Source organism: Parasteatoda tepidariorum, chromosome 5 (assembly GCF_043381705.1).
Source record: "Parasteatoda tepidariorum isolate YZ-2023 chromosome 5, CAS_Ptep_4.0, whole genome shotgun sequence".
Classification (NCBI taxonomy): Eukaryota; Metazoa; Arthropoda; class Arachnida; order Araneae; family Theridiidae; genus Parasteatoda; species Parasteatoda tepidariorum.
In genome coordinates, this window is record NC_092208.1 from 67348440 (window position 1) to 67369451 (window position 21012).

Here is a 21012-nt window from a genome sequence, read left to right on the forward strand (position 1 = left end):
ATGATCAAATGAAAGCTTAGTTAAAAAAATGAATTAAAAAAATATTGCTGCAATTATATAAACAATATTAAAATCAGGCAATTTAAAATATATGATTAAATAAAGACTTAGAAGGTAATAAAACACCCCTTAACATGTGCTTTCAGCAATTCTAGAAATTTTTCTTCAGGAAAATTTTGCTATTTAGTATTTAACTTTTTATGGTGGCTTCTGTTGCCCACATTTTACATTTAACACATTACAACAAAACATTCCTAATTTTTCAGCCTAAATTTTAGATTAAATTAAATTCAATTAAACCTTGTTATCATGAACTTGAAAGGAGGCGCGAAAATTTTTGCGAGATCCCATTTAAAGAGTTATGTAGCTTGCTGGCATCTAAAAAATATATAATGTGTATTTAGTACAGAATTAGTACCTTTACTTCTCAAAATACCTTTGCTTCGTCAGTTGAATTTACATTTTGCTGAATTTTATTTTTTTGTTTTATCACCTTTTTATAAGTATCAGTTTACTTTAAATTTATTATTTACAAGTTATTTCCAGTGTTGGGTGAATATTCTAAAAAAATGCACACACATCATACATGTCTTCTTTTTTAGAAATGAATAATTTAGGCAACTTCTTTTCATACATGGCAATCTCTTTCTTATTAAGTTTCAAAAAATGGTTTATGAAAAGCTTTTATGAATCAAAATAAAAGAGGGAAACTTACATTTTCCAGAAATTAAGATTTTTTTTTATTAGTGATAAAATGTATTTCACAGTTTTATGAATCGAAATGAAAGAAGGAATCACACATTTTCTAGAAATTAAGATTTTTTTTAGTAGTGATAAAACGTATTTCACAAAATCAAGAGCCATAAAGAAGTTAATTTGGTTATAAAAAGTTTTCTTTTTTTTAACTTTTATCAGAGTAACAATGCATTAGTAATTGATTTTTTCTAGTAGTCGAATTTTGTGATATCGAGGCTCAGTTTAACTGCTGTACTAATAGGTTTTAAAAGCTCTATTCACCTGCCAGGAAAATTATGGTTAAACTTCACCTGATAATAAATAAAATAAATGATTATGCATAATAAATAATTATAAATAATAATGCATAATAAATGATGTAAATAAATAAATAATTATGCATTATGTTTAAGTCTTTCAACCAACTAATGAAGTTATTTTAATAATGGATTTTCAATCAACTTCATTTCAAATATGGGTTACTTGTACACATTTGTTAAATTAAGTAATCCCAGATGGGTAAAAAAAATACTCATGAAAAAATATGTGCAATTCAAGAATAAATAATGAAACATTGTAGCCAGTAAAGTCTTCTATCTTCATATTACAAATGCACTTTCAAGTATAAGTGATTGTATTTAGTATATGTTATTGAAATTAGTGTTTTATCAAGCAAGCAAATGCTTCAAAAGTGTCTCAAATCTTACATGATCTATCATGTAGTTATGATGTGCATACCAAAAGGCCTTTTATTAATGTGAATCATTAATGGGAGATTTTCGTTCTAGAAATTTTCGCAGTTTTGTTGGATAGTCTGTCATCACTCCCACAGCTCCAAGCTCAAATGCTTTCTCAAAATCTTCTTCCTCGTTCAAAACCCACAAGTACGTCTAGAAAAAAGAAACTAATGTAAGTTGATATAAATAAATTATATCATAGTTTAAACTTTAAAATATTGGAGAAAGTTACTTAATCTTCAAAATGGACTGTTCTACAATTCTCTATTCATATTTCACCAATTTTTTTAAAATTAATCTTGTTAATACGTGTCAGCAATTATAATTTTTAAAAATTATTTTTAAATATAACCTAGCAGCTCAAACTGTATTTTAATGCTCTGGGGTACATTTGAAAATTAATGTTACTTAAATAATTTATTTATTTTAAAATTTGAGTTTTAATAAAGTATTCACATTCACATAAAGAAAATTAAGATAATATGCAATAATATTTGAACAAGAGTTATTATTTTAATAGCTTTTGGTTATAATAAAATTTCAAAAATGAAGACTTTTTGAATTTGTATAGTTCAAATTTTTCAATTGAATAATTAGTTCCAAAGAAATGAAACACCCAAAAATAAAAATAACAGTTAACAGGGACAAACTTTGTACTTATATTTTTCCAGACCATTGCTGCCTACTATCTACGGGATTAAAAATTTAATTTATAATAATAATAAAAAATAAAAAAAATTAGAGAAGCCTAATTTCTCAACTTAAAAATAATTATTTTTCCTGACTGATATTGATTCAATTTTACTATATGATCCAGCGATCATTTTGTCAATAGAGGAATTTTTTTTACATAGTTTTGGAATCAGCGTTTTAATATTTTTTAAGGATCCAAGACCTTTATCTATTTTTTAAGGATCCAAGACCACGTAACCACCTCTATTTACGACCACTTCTGGGAGGCACTGAATTTTTCCATAGACTTTGTGTTGAAGAAAACCTATCCCTTTGAGAGAGACCATCAAAACCTCTCCCATTGACAAGGCAATCCTTTGCACCAAATGCAGAAAAGGTTAATTATGGAAACAAGAAAAAATATCAACAAAAAATGTTAACAAAACAAATAAGTAGATTACAATGTATTCAAAATATTTGTGGGATGCTCTTAGTTAGAGAGCTCTTTTTGATGATATCTGAAAAAAATCTACAACCTCGTGTTGCAGTCAGAATGAACTAAAGACGATACTATCAATGATTTACTTTTAGAGTTAAGAGTTAAATTTGAAAAAAAAAATCCTCTTAGAAGAAACTAAGCATCTCAAACAAATAAGCCTTAAAGACAACTAATTTTTATGATATAAAATTAAATGCAAACTTAAACAAAAAAACATAATTGTTTATTTATTTAAAATAATTGTCTTTCATAATTGCTAAATTAGTTTTTACACATAATTATATCAGTAGGGATTATTTTTATTGATTGTAAAGTTTACTCATCAATCTGGCTTTCATACTGGCAACATAAGTGGCATTTCTGCATCAAGTAAATGACACTAACTAAAATTAGAATAGTTTGCAAAATTATGATCCGATTTCCTTCCATAACATTTTGAAGACAATGGAGATAACTCCTAAGAATAAACAACTTCCATTAATAACCATTTTACTGAGGAACAGAGAATGGTCCTTGGGAGGTTTCACTGTATTATCAACTTTACAGTATCATACATATTATGTGTTAGGTTATGCAGTATTATGTGCCTATTTATTATACATTTGTGATTTTATACAAGTTTTAAAAGATGCTTAGCAGGAATGAAACATTCTTTGGGAGTTAAATGTAATATTATAAGTAAATAATATATATGTGATATAATATAATAATAAAAATATAATATAATAATAAAAATATAATATAATAAGATTTAATATAAAGTAATATAAATGCAATATAATAAGATTTTTAATATTGCACAAATGGAATGGAGAGGAAATAGAATTTAAGATTTTGTAAAAAAGAAACATTCTACTTATGATTAAAATATGAAAAAAGAAAAATTATTTATAATAAGAAGCATTAAATCTAATGGTAAAATTTTAAAGTTGTACAGAATACAGAAAAAATATATTTCAATAAAAATGCAAGTACTGAAGCTGAGCTGATAAAATTATACACATAATGCCCATTGCAACAAAAAAGTGACTAATTTTGTATAGAAACTATATCTTTCAGACATTTTTGTGGTGTTTTTTTACTTTATATCTTGTACTTGGCCATTTAAAATAATTAATTTATATTGTTTATTCTCTTAAAACATGAATAAATCTTATTCATTAGAATGAATAGTATGCATTTAATAATATATTTGTAGTATGCATATAATATAACATAGTATGTCTTTTATAACATAAAAAAGATATCGGTTACCTTTCCAAATAATAATAAATTAGACATTATTTAAACTTCATAAATATTTAGAACTTTGGATTAAAAAAAAAAGTAATCTGTACTCAAATAGAAAGTGGAAAAATAATGCCAAAGACAATTCAGCAAATTTGTTTTTTATAATAAGGTTAAGTACTCTTGATTTTTGAAACACAAATCACACTTTATATAATGCACTTGATAAAAATTCATTTCATAAAATAAAACCAGTAATAAACATATTTCAGTGGTACACAGCTGAAGGTATACATTTACATGCTTTTAAAAGATATTCTGAAATTTGTTAGTAAGCATCAATATTACATAAATGTTATTTTCCNAGCGTCAACAAAATGAATTTTAATAGTTATTTTAATAAATGTATCACCAATGTATATATAAACTCTTTTATTTAATAAACTGGTAGACAAATTAAATTAAGGTAATTTAAACATTAAAGTGTAAAAGATTAAAAGAAGGACAATGAATATATAAATGGGGGTACAGTGGGTCACCGACCCACTGTACCCCATTTCAAGTGACCCAGTGTGCCCCACATGTACCATTTTAGTATATTTCACCTCAAACTCTTGCTCTTTAAAATATTCATTTAAATAAAATATCATACAAAATGAGATCAGTTAGACTATATAAACATACCACATAACTCATATTTAATTGACAAATTTAAAGTGTAATAACAAAAAGTCTTACTTACTTCAAATTTCCTGCAGAGGATCAGAAAATAAAATGGCTCTTTCTTCCCTCCACAATCAAATTGAGCTGCTTACCTTTTTCCACAGAGTAGAGTTGTTTCGTGTCTACTTTACAAACTTTTTTCATCTGAAAATAAATTACTGAAGCAAAAATATCTTCACTGACCCACTGTACCTCCTGACCCACTGTACCCCCTTCTCCCCTACTTTACTTTATACCTTGTACTTGGACATTTAAGATAATTAATTTATATTGCTTATTCTCTTAAAACACAAATAAATGCAAATATTCATTATAATAAATAGTATGCATTTAATAATATATTTATAGTATGCATTTTATAATGTAATATAGTATGCATTTTATAACATAAGAAAGATATCGGTTACCTTTCCAAATAACAATAAATTAGACATTATTTAAACTTCATAAATATTTAGAACTTTGGAATAAAAATAAGTAATATGTAGACCCATAGAAAGTGGAAAAATAATCCTAAGGACAATTCAGCAAATTGGTTTTTATAATAAGGTTAAGTACTCCTGATTTTTGAAACACAAATCACACTTTATATAATGCACTTGATAAAAATTTATTTCATAAAATAAAACCAGTAAAAAACATATTTCAGTGGTACACAGCTGAAGGTATACATTTATATGCATTTAAAAGAGATTCTGAAATTTGTTAGTAAACATCAACATTACATAAATGTTATTTTCCATATTTTGAAACAAAAATTTAAGAGGAACTATAAAAGAGGACAATATTGATTTTAAATTTATTCAATACATAATAAAATATATAAATATAATGATTGGAAAGATATTTATTACCTGAATTCCTCTCTTTAAAAGGTGATCAAACAAAGATTTTCTTAACAATAGCCTGAAAATGCAGTACATATATATAAGTTTCAATATATTTTTATAATACCTAACTATTTTTGGGGAAAACAGTAAACATATAACATTAAAATTTATGAAATAAAAATTCCGCATTAAGATTTAAACCTGCATAAAGATTTTTATTGGAATGCCAGAATACAATAACAAATCAAAGGTGTATTTTTAGAAACTTAGTGAGCAATAATACATACATAGCAAGTTAACAAAAAGAAAATGTAAATTGTTTTCTTTACTTATAATAAGTTAATATAAAAAAATTGTGACACGCATTAATTAATATTAAATTCATACATCTAATGAGACTTATTAAAATAAGAACGTATGAAGAAATTAAAAAAAAAAAAAAAAAACATCAAACTAAGTGAAAGTTAAGACAGCAAGTTAACAAAAAGATTTTTTTAATTGCTTTCCCTTCTATAATAAGTTAACACCAAAAAAATATCACATGTATTTATTAATATTCAATTTATTTATCTAATGAGTCTTTAAATAAATATACACCAAAGAACTTTAAAAAAATAAATAAATTAGATGAACGTTAAAAACCTAGTAATTTACCGTAAAGAAAATATAAATTGTTTTCCCTACTTATAAGTTACTCAGCGGCACGACAGCCCATAGAGGGCCAAGGCCTACTGTGCCAATCTCAGTATTCCTGACCTTGGGCTATGGGGTGCTGGAGCAGATGTTCCGGTTAGGTGGTCAGCCAAACGCGAAACCCCCAGCGTTTAGTTCCCAAGCATGCTTGGTACTCATTTATCGACCCACTGAAGGGATGAAAGGTTGAGTCAACCTTGCTCGCCCGAGGATCGAACCAAGGACCTGTGGCACGGGAGCGCGAAGCGCTACCACTCAGCCGCCGGGCTTCACTTATAAGTTAACACAAAGAAATTATCGCATGCATTCATTAATATTCAATTTATACGCCCAATAAGAATTAAAAGAATAAAATATAATGTCTGTTTTCAGTAACAAAATTAGTTTTTATAAACAAGATGCTTTATTTTTAAAATAAAAAAAATAAAAAAATTCATACTTGGAAAAATTAATTTTTTTAATATGTTAAAAAAAACTTTAACTAAACATAGAGCTACAAAGAATTTTTTTTCATTAAACATACAATTTAATTGAATTTAAAGTTACATAGTAATTTACTATACAGTAACTCAAAACAACAAGTGGATTTCTACAACACGAAATAAGAGTTAAAGAGTATCAATAAACCGTTCATACAAAGATCTTGTCATTTATAAATAAAATAAAAGAACTTAAAAGACTAAATAATTGAATAAATATAAAAATACTTATTATTAACTTTGCATACTTTTCAATGAGCCAAACAACATATGGACTCCAAAATTTATCTCTGGAGCCTTTCATGCTTGGATTTCTGAAAGGAAAGAAAAAAAATATTTTTATGCAAAGACAAAATTGTAATTATTTTTTACTAAGAAAATAATTAAAAGTAAGCTTTACGAACTTGAGTAAAACAGATGGCATAAACAGCTCCAAGCATGATTCTTTGAATGGTATGAAAGGCAATAATCCACTATATGTGAAAAGTACTAGGCAAATAACTCTACTAGCAGAAAAATAAATTGGAATCTGTGGATTCTAAAACATTCAATAAATTATACATTAGACCAAAAGTTTAAGTACATAGTATTATAATATCTAAGATATATTATTTATATAATATTTAACTAGTATTTATGATGACACATTAGGGATTTTTTAATGAAAGATGCGTTACAACAGTATTTAACTTGAATCACAGTTACCATGTTCATCATAATTTAAAATTACTTCATGGAAAATACATATATAAATAATGCATTTTTAAATAATAATAGCTCTTTATAACAGAAAACATTTTTCATAAAAGATGTAAAATTATTCTGAAAAGAAAAATATATTTAGCAAACAGATGTAATGTAATTCAAATTTACGAAGTACAAATTTAATGAATTCAAAATTAATCAATCAAGTTATCAGAAAATATGGCATAAATGATGGCATAAATGGCTTTATATGGTGGCTTTATATGGCATAAATGAAAAAATGCAACTAAATATAATGTACTTAATACATTACTACCAGATAATATGTCATAAAAAAATCGATGTATCATAAAATAAAATATGTTGTTTGAGAAGTAAAGGCGGCTGGTGAGCAGTTATGTCCACATTGTCACAAATAAGCTCATTGATTACGGAATTGTGGAACCTTAACCTCGATAACCCCTTGGTTGACAATTGGCTCCTGCAGTAGTGCCTTACTTTTTTTCTTATTTATTTACTTTAGTAAATGCTTGATTTTAAACTAATTAATATATTTAAAATGCTTCTCTAGAAATATTAAATATTTTAAACTAATTAATAGAAAGTAAATAAAACGTACATAAGTTATTTAGAGTAGTATTCCCTACTAAATAAATCTTTTAAATATACAGCACCAATTAGACATGGAATAAATAATAATTAATAATATTTAAAAAAACTTACGATTTTAAAGCATTTTTTCGTCACTGCATTGCTGAAATTACCCCAAACGGTGATGTTCTCTCTTTCATGTTCTCTAATAAGATCATTTACCTACATATTTTGAAACAAATATTGTTTAATAAAAACAAGTAATCAAATAAGTACAGTAAAAAGAAATCTGAACCATGATACCATGACCTTGTTTTTATTTATTTATTCATTTTCTGCAATTAACCGTAACTTTAGATGGAGATTAGGAATTTTTGGAATAAATGTTTCAGAAAGCTATGAACTAATTGTTTTTAATACTTAAAAAATACTTCAAATTAATAAAATAAATAAATCGAATAATTAAGCAAATAAATAAACTAGAAACAGAATAAATAAATAAAAAAATAGAATAAATGAACAGTTATATAAAAAAATAAATAAATAGAATAAATAAATATATAAATCAGGGTGCATAGCAGATTTTTCAACAAAAAATAAGCACCTTTTAAGCAGCAAAAATTATTTTTAATCACTTTGAAAAAAAAATCATAAATAGGATCTGCGAAGTATTAAAAATTATTTTTTTCTATCGTTAAAAGTTCATTTATAAACATAAAATCAATAAAATTCAAAAACTTAACATAATCATGATAAAATAACTAGTTTCTGATAAGACACTAGTTCATAACACTAGTTCATACTCATGAAACATAACATAAACTTAACATAATCATAAAGAAAATTTTGAAAATCATCCATTTTTTGTAATGTAGAACAACAACGACACGGCAAAGTGAAAATCTCTTTTTAAAAGAGAGAAAATTAAGCATTTTTTACAAATCCGAATAAAAAAAGCACCTTTGAGGGCTTTTAAAAAATGTAAATCAAAAATAAGCACTTTTTAAAAATGCTAAGCACCCTGTAAATAATTAAAAAAAAAACTAAACAAATGAATAAATAAATAAATAAATAAAAAAAAAAGAAAACTAAACAAATAAATAAATAAATAAATAATAATAATAATAATGAAAAAAAAAAACTAAACAAATAAATAAATAAAAATAAATAAATAAAAAAAACTAAACAAATAAATTAAAAAAAATAAATAAATTTTACATTACCAGATCACATTAGTATCATAAATTTATAATCATCCCTAAATCAGTTTATATTTTCAGGCATGCGAAAAATTTGGGNTAAAATAAAACTAAACAAATAAATAAATAAAAAATAAATAAATAAAAAAAACTAAACAAATAAATAAAAAAACTAAACAAATTAAAAAAAAAAACTAAACAAATAAATAAAAAAATAAACAAATAAATTTTACATTACCAGATCACATTAGTATCATAAATTTATAATCATCCCTAAATCAGTTTATATTTTCAGGCATGCGAAAAATTTGGGTCTGCGGAATTAATTATTGGAGAATTTACTGAAGAATTTATTGGAAAATTACTTCTTACACAGGAAAATTAAATTAACAAAATGACTTTCAGTAATTTATTAATGCAGCAGCAGTACTTGATTTACTGAATTATTTATGGTATCATTACTTCTAATTTAAACGGCATAACTTATGATTAGTTCATTCTAAATTGATGGAAGAATGTCGCAGAAAGGAAAGGGTAGTAGTAGTAGGTAATGAAAATTTATCTTTTAATTTATTTTACTTTCGAGGTAAGACGTAATCTTTAATAGAGACATTTTTACAGCAGGAATCTTATTTTACGAATGAAAAGAAATAATTCCTATTTAATTTTTAAAAAGTCTTTTCGTGAATTATATAAATTGGTTTAAAAACATTGCAAACACAAAACTAGATGAATTATTCAAATCAATCAATAAACTGTTATATCTGTTGTACACATAAATAAATAAACAAAATTAAAAATAAGAAAACATTAGGAGAAGAATTTTCAAGAATCTTTTCTTGACTCTTTCACATTTTCGTTAAAAAGAGTATTCCATAATTAAAATTTCCATATCAGAAAAGTGTATGGCTCCTCAAATAAGAAATTTTTTTTATTGACACAAATTAGAATAATTGTTTTGTTTTTTATCTCATAGCCTTCATAGTTTATATATAAAAATAATATCTCATATCAAAAACTAATCAGTTTAATGTTAACCAGCTAAATAAATGTAAAAAAGTGTATTTTCGTTTTTCAGCATTTCAAGCAATATTTATATTCGAAAAGATAACATTTTAATCTATTGCCAATTGACAACTAAAAATCAAAACTCTAGGATTAAAAAATTGCACATACACAGCTCAAAAATTTCAGATCCAAAAATATGTATTGTAATTAAATTATTCGTTCATCATGATGGGCACAATTTTCTTCTATTTCATACACATAAATGGAATGACTTTCCTTTTCACAATTTATCTTTAGATTGCATTTTAATGATGAACTAAACATGTTTCAAATAGGATTTGGATATTCAAAATCTCAATTGAAACATACCTAGTACAGTGCACACAAAAAAGGAACATTTAAAAAACTTTTGATCAAATGGCAGGATTTTTACGGACTAAAATTCAGTCTTATCTTTTCTTGGGGTTAACCTTATATATGCTAATTAATTAGTGCAGATGACATTTTAGTTACGAAATCAGAAATAAAAACATATCTCCCCCCCCCTCAACGAATTTGGATTATTCTTCCTTAAAATACGGGGGGAGGGGAAGGTTAGCCTTAATCTCGAAAATCAAAGGCGCGCAGGGACCCGATTTATGAAGGGGACGAAATTAAATTACAAGGTCGTAATAGTTTTTTAAATTTCTCACATTAAAAAAATTTCTTAAAAGTACTCAATACCTGTAATCAAATGATTAATTATTTTCATCTTTTTCTAGTTTTTAACTTTAAGGAATTTAAATCGATGATAATTCGCGAAAATTTTCTGTATTTCATCTGAAATATTTAGAGATTTCTACTTATTGAGGTGGGCATATACCCATCGCCCCCCTCCCCGCTAACGACGCACGCATCGGAAATATAATAATAATAGTTTAGGCAGGAGATCGGTGGAATTTTTGGGACCCCTTTAAGTCTAATTTTACTTTGAAAAAAGTTCTATCTCTGAAAACCTAAAAAATGAAATTAAAATTAAAGAAAGCAAAATTTTGGTTGCTTTCCTTTCCAAACCATTAGGACCATATTTTTCAGATACCGGCTATCCCTCATATTTTGAAGGTTAATAATCTAAATCCGTCAAAAAGAAAGGCGTGCTTTTTCACAGAAAGCGCGTTTTGGGAACTGAGAATTTTTTTGAGAAACCGAATTTTAAATATATGACTTTTTAAAATGCGCTTTCTCAGAAACTATTCGATCGATTGCGTTCAATTTTATTTTATTTTTCTATATACAAATAGCATTCTTTAAAATTACTCAAACTTTGCATACCTTTACAATTCAGAATTTTTCAAATATTATTAAATAAAATAATAAATACTTATTAAGAATTATTCTTTGCTTGGAATTATCTTTGAATAAATGAATTTTATAATCGTCCGCTCATAGTTTTCGATTCGCTTAAAAAGCTTTCAATATCTAGCAAAATACGCAAAAAATAAGATTAACATTAAGGGATCCAAACTTTCAACCGCCTCCTTGATCAAACTTTTTGGACCATATTTCCCAGATTTAAGAGTCCAAAATCGAAATACATCGGGAAAAAAAGGTATTTTTATCCAGGAAAAATCTGGCTTCAACTCGAACAGAGGCAGACTGAGAAAGCCTTGGCCGGCACTGGACTGTAGTGATAAAGAAGAAGATATTTATTAGTTAAAGAAGATATTTATCCAGAGAAAGTTATGTTTTTCTGTCTGATTTCGTAACCATTTTTTTTAGCATTTTCTCTAATTTAGCAAGTAAAAGGAAGAAAAAAAAAGCAGTCTTTAATCTTTTTTTTTTAAATATGGAGCAGAAGCAGATACTTTATAATCCCAAAACACAATAAAAAAAAATTCATTTTATTTCTTTAATATTTTGTACTTTTTAATCAACCAAGTTACCGAATAATATAGTCCCTTCCGTTATAGATAAATATTTGAGATATCAAAATATATACCAAAATATTTGAGATATCAATATCTATCATAAATTTTTTTATCGTCAACAGAATTTTGTGACTTAAAATATTATTTGCGGGTTAAAAAAAATTTTTTGCCGCTGATTTACAGTTAAACAGCGGCGGCGGTGAACTGTGAATCAATAATTTTACAATCATTTTAACATATCGTACATCGAGAGCTTATTTTAGTAACTAATTATAACTATAATAGGAAATTAATTTTTTGTTATTTGTACTCATTCTACTACTTCTTAAAATGACTTAAAAATTTTTGCGTTTTATTGCCTCTACGAAACTACGAGCAAACTTTTGAATTCCTTCTTTAAATCTATCTCTAACCTTTGACTAATTAGCTATTCTACGACTAATTTAAATCTGACTAGTTAAATTAATCTAATTTAATTATGATTAAATTTTTTTAGTTTGAACATAATTCATTCACCGTCAGACCAATTTTTTTTTAATTATTTCAAAATTTTGATGCATTTAAATGAGATTATTAAATTTTTTTTTTTAAAATCGAATAAATAAATTCCTTACTTTTTCTATCAGCATGTCATTATTGACTTTAATATCTATATTAATTGGAACTTCAGGAAATCTTTCGAAGACATCTTTCAGAAGTGGGATTTTTACATCTTTGTCTTTAGGTTGGCCTGCTAAAAAAAAGTCAACAGTTTAATAATTTTCAAGGGAAATTCTGAAGATTCAACGTTTCTGTGGTCGCAGGATGAAAACTACAGAGATTTGTCACTTGCTAATGGCACAAACAAGGAATAAATAAGCAAAAACAACGTATTAGATCAAAATTTAAAAAAAATTAAAATCAGCTGAAGTTCTTTAACATTGTACTGACAAACTAATAATGAGCCGTTCAAATTAGCCCTGCGTTCAAATACAGTACGTAAGCGTATTTTTGACACTTTGCCACCACGCGTCGCAAATACCCTTCATGCTCATGTGCATTTCCCCCCCCCCCCTTCAAAATTCTATAATTCACAAGATTTTTCTGTTGTTATTGCAATTTTCATGTTTTCCGATGTTTTTGCATTTTCCGCATATATTTTTCACAAGCACTATATTTTCGGGAGATTGAAGATTCTTAATTTTTCCAATAAAATCAGCAGATTACCAAATGAAGATATATTTTTTGAATATAAACTAAGTTTTAAACTTTTCAGCCTTTTATCTCACATAATTGAACGAATAACGTTTTTTACAGTTTTAAAAGGAATAATTTATTTTTTCATTAAATGATTGCTTATTTACTAACACAGAATTTTTATAGTGGTGGGGCAGAGAAAAATCTTAAATTGGAGAAACCAATGAACTCAAGACCCAAAAAAGAGACGATTAGATGTATATTCATAACTATATAATGAAAATTGCCGACTGAAAATGCAAGACTAAATCAGGAAGGTTGGTAACAACATTGATCAGCAAGCCAAGGCCCAGAGTGGACTGTGGCGTCATGAAAAATTTTTTTTAATAGCTTTCTGAATTTTTTTTAGTTTAGTTTATCACTTTTTTGTTGTTGCTGACATCACAAAGAATCTGTAGTTCCCAACGTATTCGATATAATTAAACAATAGTTTAACTGTATCGAATGTCAGAAAAATTTCTCAAATTCCCGAACAGCAAAAAGTTTTGGAAGTCACGCTGACCTCCTTCCAATCCAGCAGCCTTTAATGACCTTCTCTCTTGTTTGACAACATCTTTTTAAATAAATAAAATAAAATAAAAACTGATTCTTGACTCTTCAGGCGACAAATTTGAAAAATAAAAGCTTGCATTATAATTGGGATCGACAACTAAGAGGAAAATCAATTTAAAAATTTTTCAATATATATATATAAGCAAATCATAAACTGTTATGATGCCTCATTGGAAGCTCACGTAATATTTGAACAGACCTTTATATCAGAAGAATAGATTTATTTTACATAATGCTCCAACACGTTAGATAAAAAAATAAAGAAATATGAGTTAGATGATATTTATATCACATGACCCAGATAAACTAATTAATTTACTAACATCAGAGATTCGGCACTTCCAGACCGTCGGAAATAATAATTTCCTTCACGCAAAAAAAAAAGACAATTTTTTCTTTTCGTTTTTGATATTCGTTATTACGATTCAAATTTAGATCCACCTACAGGTAACTCCTACATATACAATGGTCGCCGCTAATCAGAATTGCAAAAACATCACATTCACGAAAGAATGACTACATTTACAATTTAAAATCACGAATTGTGAAGTGCATGACGCAAAGCCTCAAGGCTATGCGGATTAATGCGATAAAATGCGTAACTAAGTGAGGTTTTAGATTTAAATTATGCATGTAAAGGAAATAAATATAACGTAGAGCGTTGGTTTGCAATTCGTAGTAGGAATCAATACTGGGGAAACAATTTTTTTTTGTATCTATTCAAATACTTGTCTGATTTGGGTATAACGAAATTTGCGTCCTGATGCAATTTGCAATTTTAATCCTGATGAAGTGCATTAACTACCCTAGAAATTTGTCTTAACATTTACCCGATCATCTGTTATATATAACGTTTATGTAACAAGTACATTTAAAAAAAAAGTGTCATTTTTAAAATAAACTGTAGCTTGACGGAAAAAAAAATGAAAGCAGATTTGAAATCAGCGATACGATCTAAGACCTATTAAAAAATCTCATGCAACAGAAATCCCCCCCCCCAGAGCAATTACTAATTAACAGGCGTAAATAGGCATCTATAAACATAGAAAAATTTCACTACATTCATTTAGCAGCAACGCTTTTTTTTTTTTTTGGCATGTTAAATACGCAATTTCAAACTTAAAATAAAATAACGATATAATAAAACGATACAAATAATACAACGAAATTAATAATAAAACGATATAAAGTTATAATAAATGAGTCATTATAACGTTCCCAAAAACTTTTTTCAAAGAGATAACGACTGTAATGACCGTTTCACATAAATGTGGCTAAGTTTCATCGAAAGCGTGGGTGTTCATGCGTTTGTTAAAATAAAGATTTATGGAGAAAAAAAACTTACATTGATATGGATGGCCAAGTTTTCTAAACACTATAACAGGAAATTAAGTAAAATAAAATATTCCCCCTACAGCCCGTTGAAAGCTAGACAGATCATTTCGTGATTCCACAATTTCGTGATTTACGGTTCTACTGCGGCAATGTGGGCAGCATTACGCACAGGCCGCCTTTACTTCTCTGACAAGGTAATACCCATTGATCTGAAGCAACGTGGGCTTCAAGCCGCTGCTGGGGATCGAACACAAGTTTAACACAAAGATACTTCAGTGCCGTAACCACTGAGGCATCGCGGCTCAATAAGAAATTAAACAATGATCAAAATATTGCAAAACAATAAAATGCATTATTCTTTTGTGGAGCGGTTCATTGTTAATAACTATTAACTATAAGTTCTTTTTTTAAAAAGGCAGTTTATAGCGCAAATAGCGTGAAATTCAAATATAGAATTTTACAACACTGTTTAATAATCTTTAAGTTTCAAAAACATATACAAATCTTGAAAATTCCTTCCTTCCTTTTTTTTTTAAAAAAAAGTCACCTTTTATCTCTACAAGTCCTAAATAAGTAAATATTATTTGTACTTCAATAAAAAAAAATTTCCTCTATAAAATACTGAAATTTTTTTAAGCATAATGTTTTTTCATGTTTTAAATCCCAGTACTGATTATAATAACAATTAAATGATTTGCCAACGGCTGTGCTGCGTCAAACTCAAACGATATTACGTAATTTAAGGTAAGGAAATCAAATATGGTTGTAAATCAAGTCTGACGTAGAACTAAAAAAAACAAAATATTACTGGTGCGCAGTTTGAAGTCCTTTACTTAAAAAAGATTAACTTTCTTGGAGGTAAATAAAATACCAAAATTAATGACACAATGGTATACAACGTTTTTCGTACAAGTAAGTTTCGTAAACACTATTGACATTCCGAGTGTATTTTTTAATTTGTATGATCAATATTTAGAGTGGTCTCATTCCCTCCCTCCTTACAAACTATAGAGCAGTGTTTCCCAAAGTGTGGTACGCGTACCCTCCAGGAGTACGGGAACAGTTTAGCGGGGGCACGCTTTCGTATGCGAAATATCTTACAGCAAACGAAAATTTCAATTTTTTTTTTTTTTTTTAAACAAAGCTAGACATGAAAATTTACGATTACGTATTTTTCTATTGGGTATTTTTTGCAGAGTTCACAGTCAATAATTAGTGGTGACAACAGCTAGATGCGATTTTTAATTTTTGTGTGCAATTTTTTTGATAATGAAAATTACATTCATTTTTTAATTACTGGTACACAGCTTTATGAAAAATTTAGAAAGGGTATACAAAAGTCATAAGTTTGGGAAACACTGCTGTAGAGTAAGAAAATCGATGGTAGACACTAGAGTAAAAAGGGAAATTTCATAATTGCTTTTTAGACGAATGAGTTATTTTTCCCATTATTTCAACGCTGAATAAAATGAAACTAATCCACGTCAAGATAACTATTAGTTAAACGAAAGGATAATAAAGGTTTAGTGTATAAAAAACACAGTTTCGTACCTAGTTCACGCATCTGACATTGTCATCTACGCTAAGAGCCATTGTTTTTTTATGTACTTTGTAAGCTGCATCATAGAGACCAAACAGAAGTCCAAGCGTTGTATGGGGGTTATAGTGTAAAAAAATTACAGATTCGTATTTATACCTATTAGTACGTTTGGCATTACATGGTTTTTATGCATAGCTCTGCGCTAAATAAAAAAATAAAGGATCTTATACCTAATATCCTATGCGCCAAAAAGGCTTTAGTAAAAAATTATATATAAAGCATTTATTACTTATGCTCTGCTGTCAAATTAATTTTAATGTATTTAGTTTTTTAAAAAAAAGGGACTTTAGTGGGTTTATTTCAGTTTTATGATGGCTTCGGCCATATTAGTAATGATTTCTAGTACATTTGTAAAAGAGGGATTTATTCCAGAGAATTTGAACAAAAATATTCAAAAAAAGGAATGCTGTTTTATTTTATAAATAGTTTTAGAAGATACATATATGGCCATATGCAGAAGATCGCAAAATAAGCAGCTACAAATTATAAAATTTTTACATTATAAAATTTTCGTAATTAATTAACGGTCGTTCTGAGGGGCCATTGGGCATCCAAATTCTTTAACGATAAGAATTTTAAATTATAAGTCACTGTGACTGAATTGTTACCAACGGACACTTAAAAGCATGGGAAGAGATCCATAATTGTCAATTTATTGAAAGATAAAATAGTCACCCCTGAGTTATTAATATTGATTATTTTATAATTTGGTTATAACTTAATCACCAAAGAGACCGTTAGAATTAATTACCCTGTAACAGATACATTTTTACGGTAAGAGAAATAAAGAATAAAATAAATTTTGATGTTTGATTTACATCGTGCGAGTTATACATTTGTATTAAATAAAAAAGTTAGCCGTTACATTGATTGTTAAGAAGAGAAAAAAAATTTATATTTGCTTATTACTTCTATAAAATGAAATAAACTTAAAAAATTGTTTTAATTTAATAAAATTATCTTAGGAATGATTAAAAAAAACAATTTTATAAAAGTAAAGAAATTTTAAAAGCTGGGAAATATATAATGGGTATAATGACATCACAAGGACAATACCTTACACGTCAAACAGCATAAATAAGTTTAAGTCAAAAATAGAACTTAGCACAGGACGTATGAAAAAACAACACCTTAAATAATTTTTAATTTAATGATCGGATTTTCAAAAATATGACTTTTTTAAAATTCGATTTTTCAGGAAGTTTTCGATCAACTTCGTTAAAATTTTGTATTTTGTCATGTTCTTACATTCTTTAAAATGATGCAAAAAATTGAATACCTTACAATTCAAAATTTTCGGGACTATTATTAAAATAAAATAAGAAAAATAATGAATATTTACCAAAAGTTATTTTTTGCATGGAGCTTTCCTCGGTTAAACAAATTTTATAATTGTGGGCTAAAGTTTTTCAATACTCTTAAAAAGTTCTTGAGATATGTCGAAATACGCAAAAAGTAAAATTAACTTTAAGGGATCCAAACTTTTGACCGTTCTTCTGACTAACTATCGCGACCATATTTCCGAGAAAGTGGCTACCCCCTATACTTTGAGGGCCAGAAATCTGAATCCGTCAATAACAAAAAAAGGTATATTTATTCGGGGAAAATACGCTTTTGTGTCTGATTCTGTAGCTTAAAATATTGTCTGCACTAATTATAATATTTGATTTTTATATTTGATTGTTTTTGATTTGATTTTTAATTTGATTAAATATTTGATTAATTAGCATTTTTGAGTTCATCCTTATCGAACTAGTAGAGCTGGAAGATCCGATCGTTAGATCAAAAGTTATTCAGGGTAATCTGCTGCAAACTTTTAAAATTTCTATAACTTCCAAACTGTTGACTTTCTTTTGGTCTCTTTTGATTCACAGCAAAAAAAAAAAAAAAAAAAAAAAAAAAAAAAAAAAAAAAAAAAAAAAATCTGAAATATTATGTTTATCTAGATAGCTATGTCAAAAGCGTAAAAGTACGAAGCGGTACTTTTTACACTAACTTAAAATTAAATTATTTTATAACCGTCGTTGAACAGCCGACACAATTTTATAGGTTTAAGACTACTAATTACTAATGTTCAATTCCGTAGACTTGTAATTTTGAGCCCAATCCAGAAGACAAGGGAGCTCCTGGATCGGTTAGCCTGACGGCAAGGAGACTCACCCATGATCCGTCTACCACTGAGGATATTTCTCGTCAGTGCAAGCCGGATGCGGAATTCATATCGACTGGGATTCGAATCCGGTTCGCCTCATTGGAAGGCGAACGCTCTATCCCCTGAGCGATCGCGGCTCAAAAAAATAAATAAAAATTCTAATTATTAGTCCTAACGACTTTTGTTTTTATTAGATTCAGCGTTAAAAAAATACAACAAACAAAACAATACCTCACTTGTCTAGATAGCGGCAACATTTAAGTCTCTACCCCCTTGTAGTACTCTAATTGCGGGTCACAGGCGCTTACCATCTTTTTTCTTATTCAATACATGGGTTTAAGATTAGTGGAAGTTTAAAATAATAAAATTGAAACTTGGTAGGTTAGTTATCAATGCATTTATTAATATTTTATTTTGCTGAATAAAAACTGAACAACACACAAATATAATAACTTTATAATTTTTAATATTAGAACTACATTATGGTATAAGAATATTATTATTCTGCTTTGATTATTAAGTAGAATAATAATTTAATTTTAGAGTTTACAAAACTAAATGTGTAAAGTATACAGTGCACATTTAATTCATTATGCTATACATAGTTCTCAGAAAACATTTAAAGTACTTAATTTATTTAAAGTAAAGTCATTTCATTCAAAAGAAACTTTGGTAACATGAGAGCAACATATTAATAAATCAAACAAGCGGAATAATCTTTTCAATTAAAGCTGCATCTTAATTTAAAAGAAATTTGTAACCCAATAATGCCCAATTTCGTATTTTATAAAATGAGAAAAAAAAAGTATTAAGATGTTTATGTTGAAGGGAAGATTATAGTTTTCTTTTATTAGCTATTACATTAATTTAAAAAAAGTCCCAGCTTTAGTACTTTAGAAAAAAAAAAAGAGTTTTATCTTAATATACATGTCATAGCATGACCCCCTTTGTTGTGACTGTCTAGAATTTTAAATAAGTGCAATAATTGTGAAACTTATTTATTGATTATTATTATTATTATTTTGAAGGAGCACAGTAGTTTCATTATTGCAGTTAATTATTCATATTTAATTACATTCAATGCTTGGCTTTTTCTTGGTATACTATGATGATCTCATAGATTAAGGGTCAGATCTTTATCAGTGGGGATTGTCACAGATAAAGGATCAGAAGGAAATACACTCATTATCCCTGTCTTTATTTTTGAATGAAATAAGAGGAGTAAGTTCCCACCATAAACAAGAATAATCATGGATTTTTTTGGTTTAAAAAAAAAACTTGTCATTTACAAATCATTTTATAGAGCTATATTTGTTATCCGAAAGTCTTACTGTTGTGTTAAAAAAGAGATACTACACATAATTATATTTTAAAAAATGGTAATAGTTTTATAAAAGCATTGAAAAATTTATATATAAGTTTATTTTCAAAGGTGGTAACAGTTTCATAAAAGCCTTTTGTTTAGAAAAAATGGTAACAATTACTTGTAATACTACTGAGACAGTTTTTTTTCTTCCTTTTTTGGAACACATCCAAGTTATCAGCCACTGCATGTCAATCATAAAAATAAAGATCTGAGATTTTAAACAAGTTTAAAATGTAGGGAGGGAAATACCCAGCACATTTAGAGAACTCGTATACTACAGTACAAAACCCATTATCCGGAAATCAGAAAACCAAAAAACCGGAACGAAATTCGATAAATTTTCCCGCGATTTTTTTAAAAAGATGTTTTTTTCTTCATAAGATTTTAGGATTTTTCTTTCTTTTTTGAAAGATCTTTACCTTACCATCAGTTTAGAAATAATCATTAGTGTATTACTTCATCGTTTTTTCTTCTTTTTAAGATAATTTCCNTCATTTAACCAGTAGAACGTGAAGATCCGATCATTAGATCAAAAGTTATTCAGGGTAATCTGTTGCCAACTTTTAAAACCTCCAAATTCTTGACTTTCTTTTGGTCTCCTTTGATTCAGAGCTAAAAAAAAATCTGAAATATTATGTTTATCTAGATAGTTATGCCAAAAACGTAAAAGTACGAAGCTGTACTTTTTACACTAACTTAAAATTAAATTATTTTATTTTATTTTACAACCGTCGTTGAACAACCGACACAATTTTATGGGTTTACG

At 27.3% G+C, this 21012-nt stretch overlaps 1 protein-coding gene across 4 annotated transcripts in view; it reads right to left on the bottom strand.

The window, feature by feature from the left end:
- Positions 1 to 890: 890 nt before the first annotated feature.
- LOC107453158 (lysophospholipase D GDPD1) overlaps positions 891 to 21012 on the bottom strand; it is a 29337-nt gene continuing 9215 nt past the window's right edge. For 2 of the 4 annotated variants that reach the window (XM_071180554.1, XM_043040150.2), the window contains exons 6-11: positions 12620 to 12735; positions 8024 to 8113; positions 7000 to 7133; positions 6844 to 6909; positions 5448 to 5499; positions 891 to 1625 (exon numbers count right to left, since the gene is read on the bottom strand). In XM_071180554.1, the coding sequence (XP_071036655.1) occupies positions 1488 to 1625; positions 5448 to 5499; positions 6844 to 6909; positions 7000 to 7133; positions 8024 to 8113; positions 12620 to 12735 (596 nt within the window). In that variant the 3' untranslated portion in view covers positions 891 to 1487. Of the gene's footprint in view, positions 1626 to 5447; positions 5500 to 6843; positions 6910 to 6999; positions 7134 to 8023; positions 8114 to 12619; positions 12739 to 21012 lie in introns of all 4 variants that reach the window. The other 2 variants (XM_043040151.2, XM_043040149.2) reach the window with 1 other exon arrangement.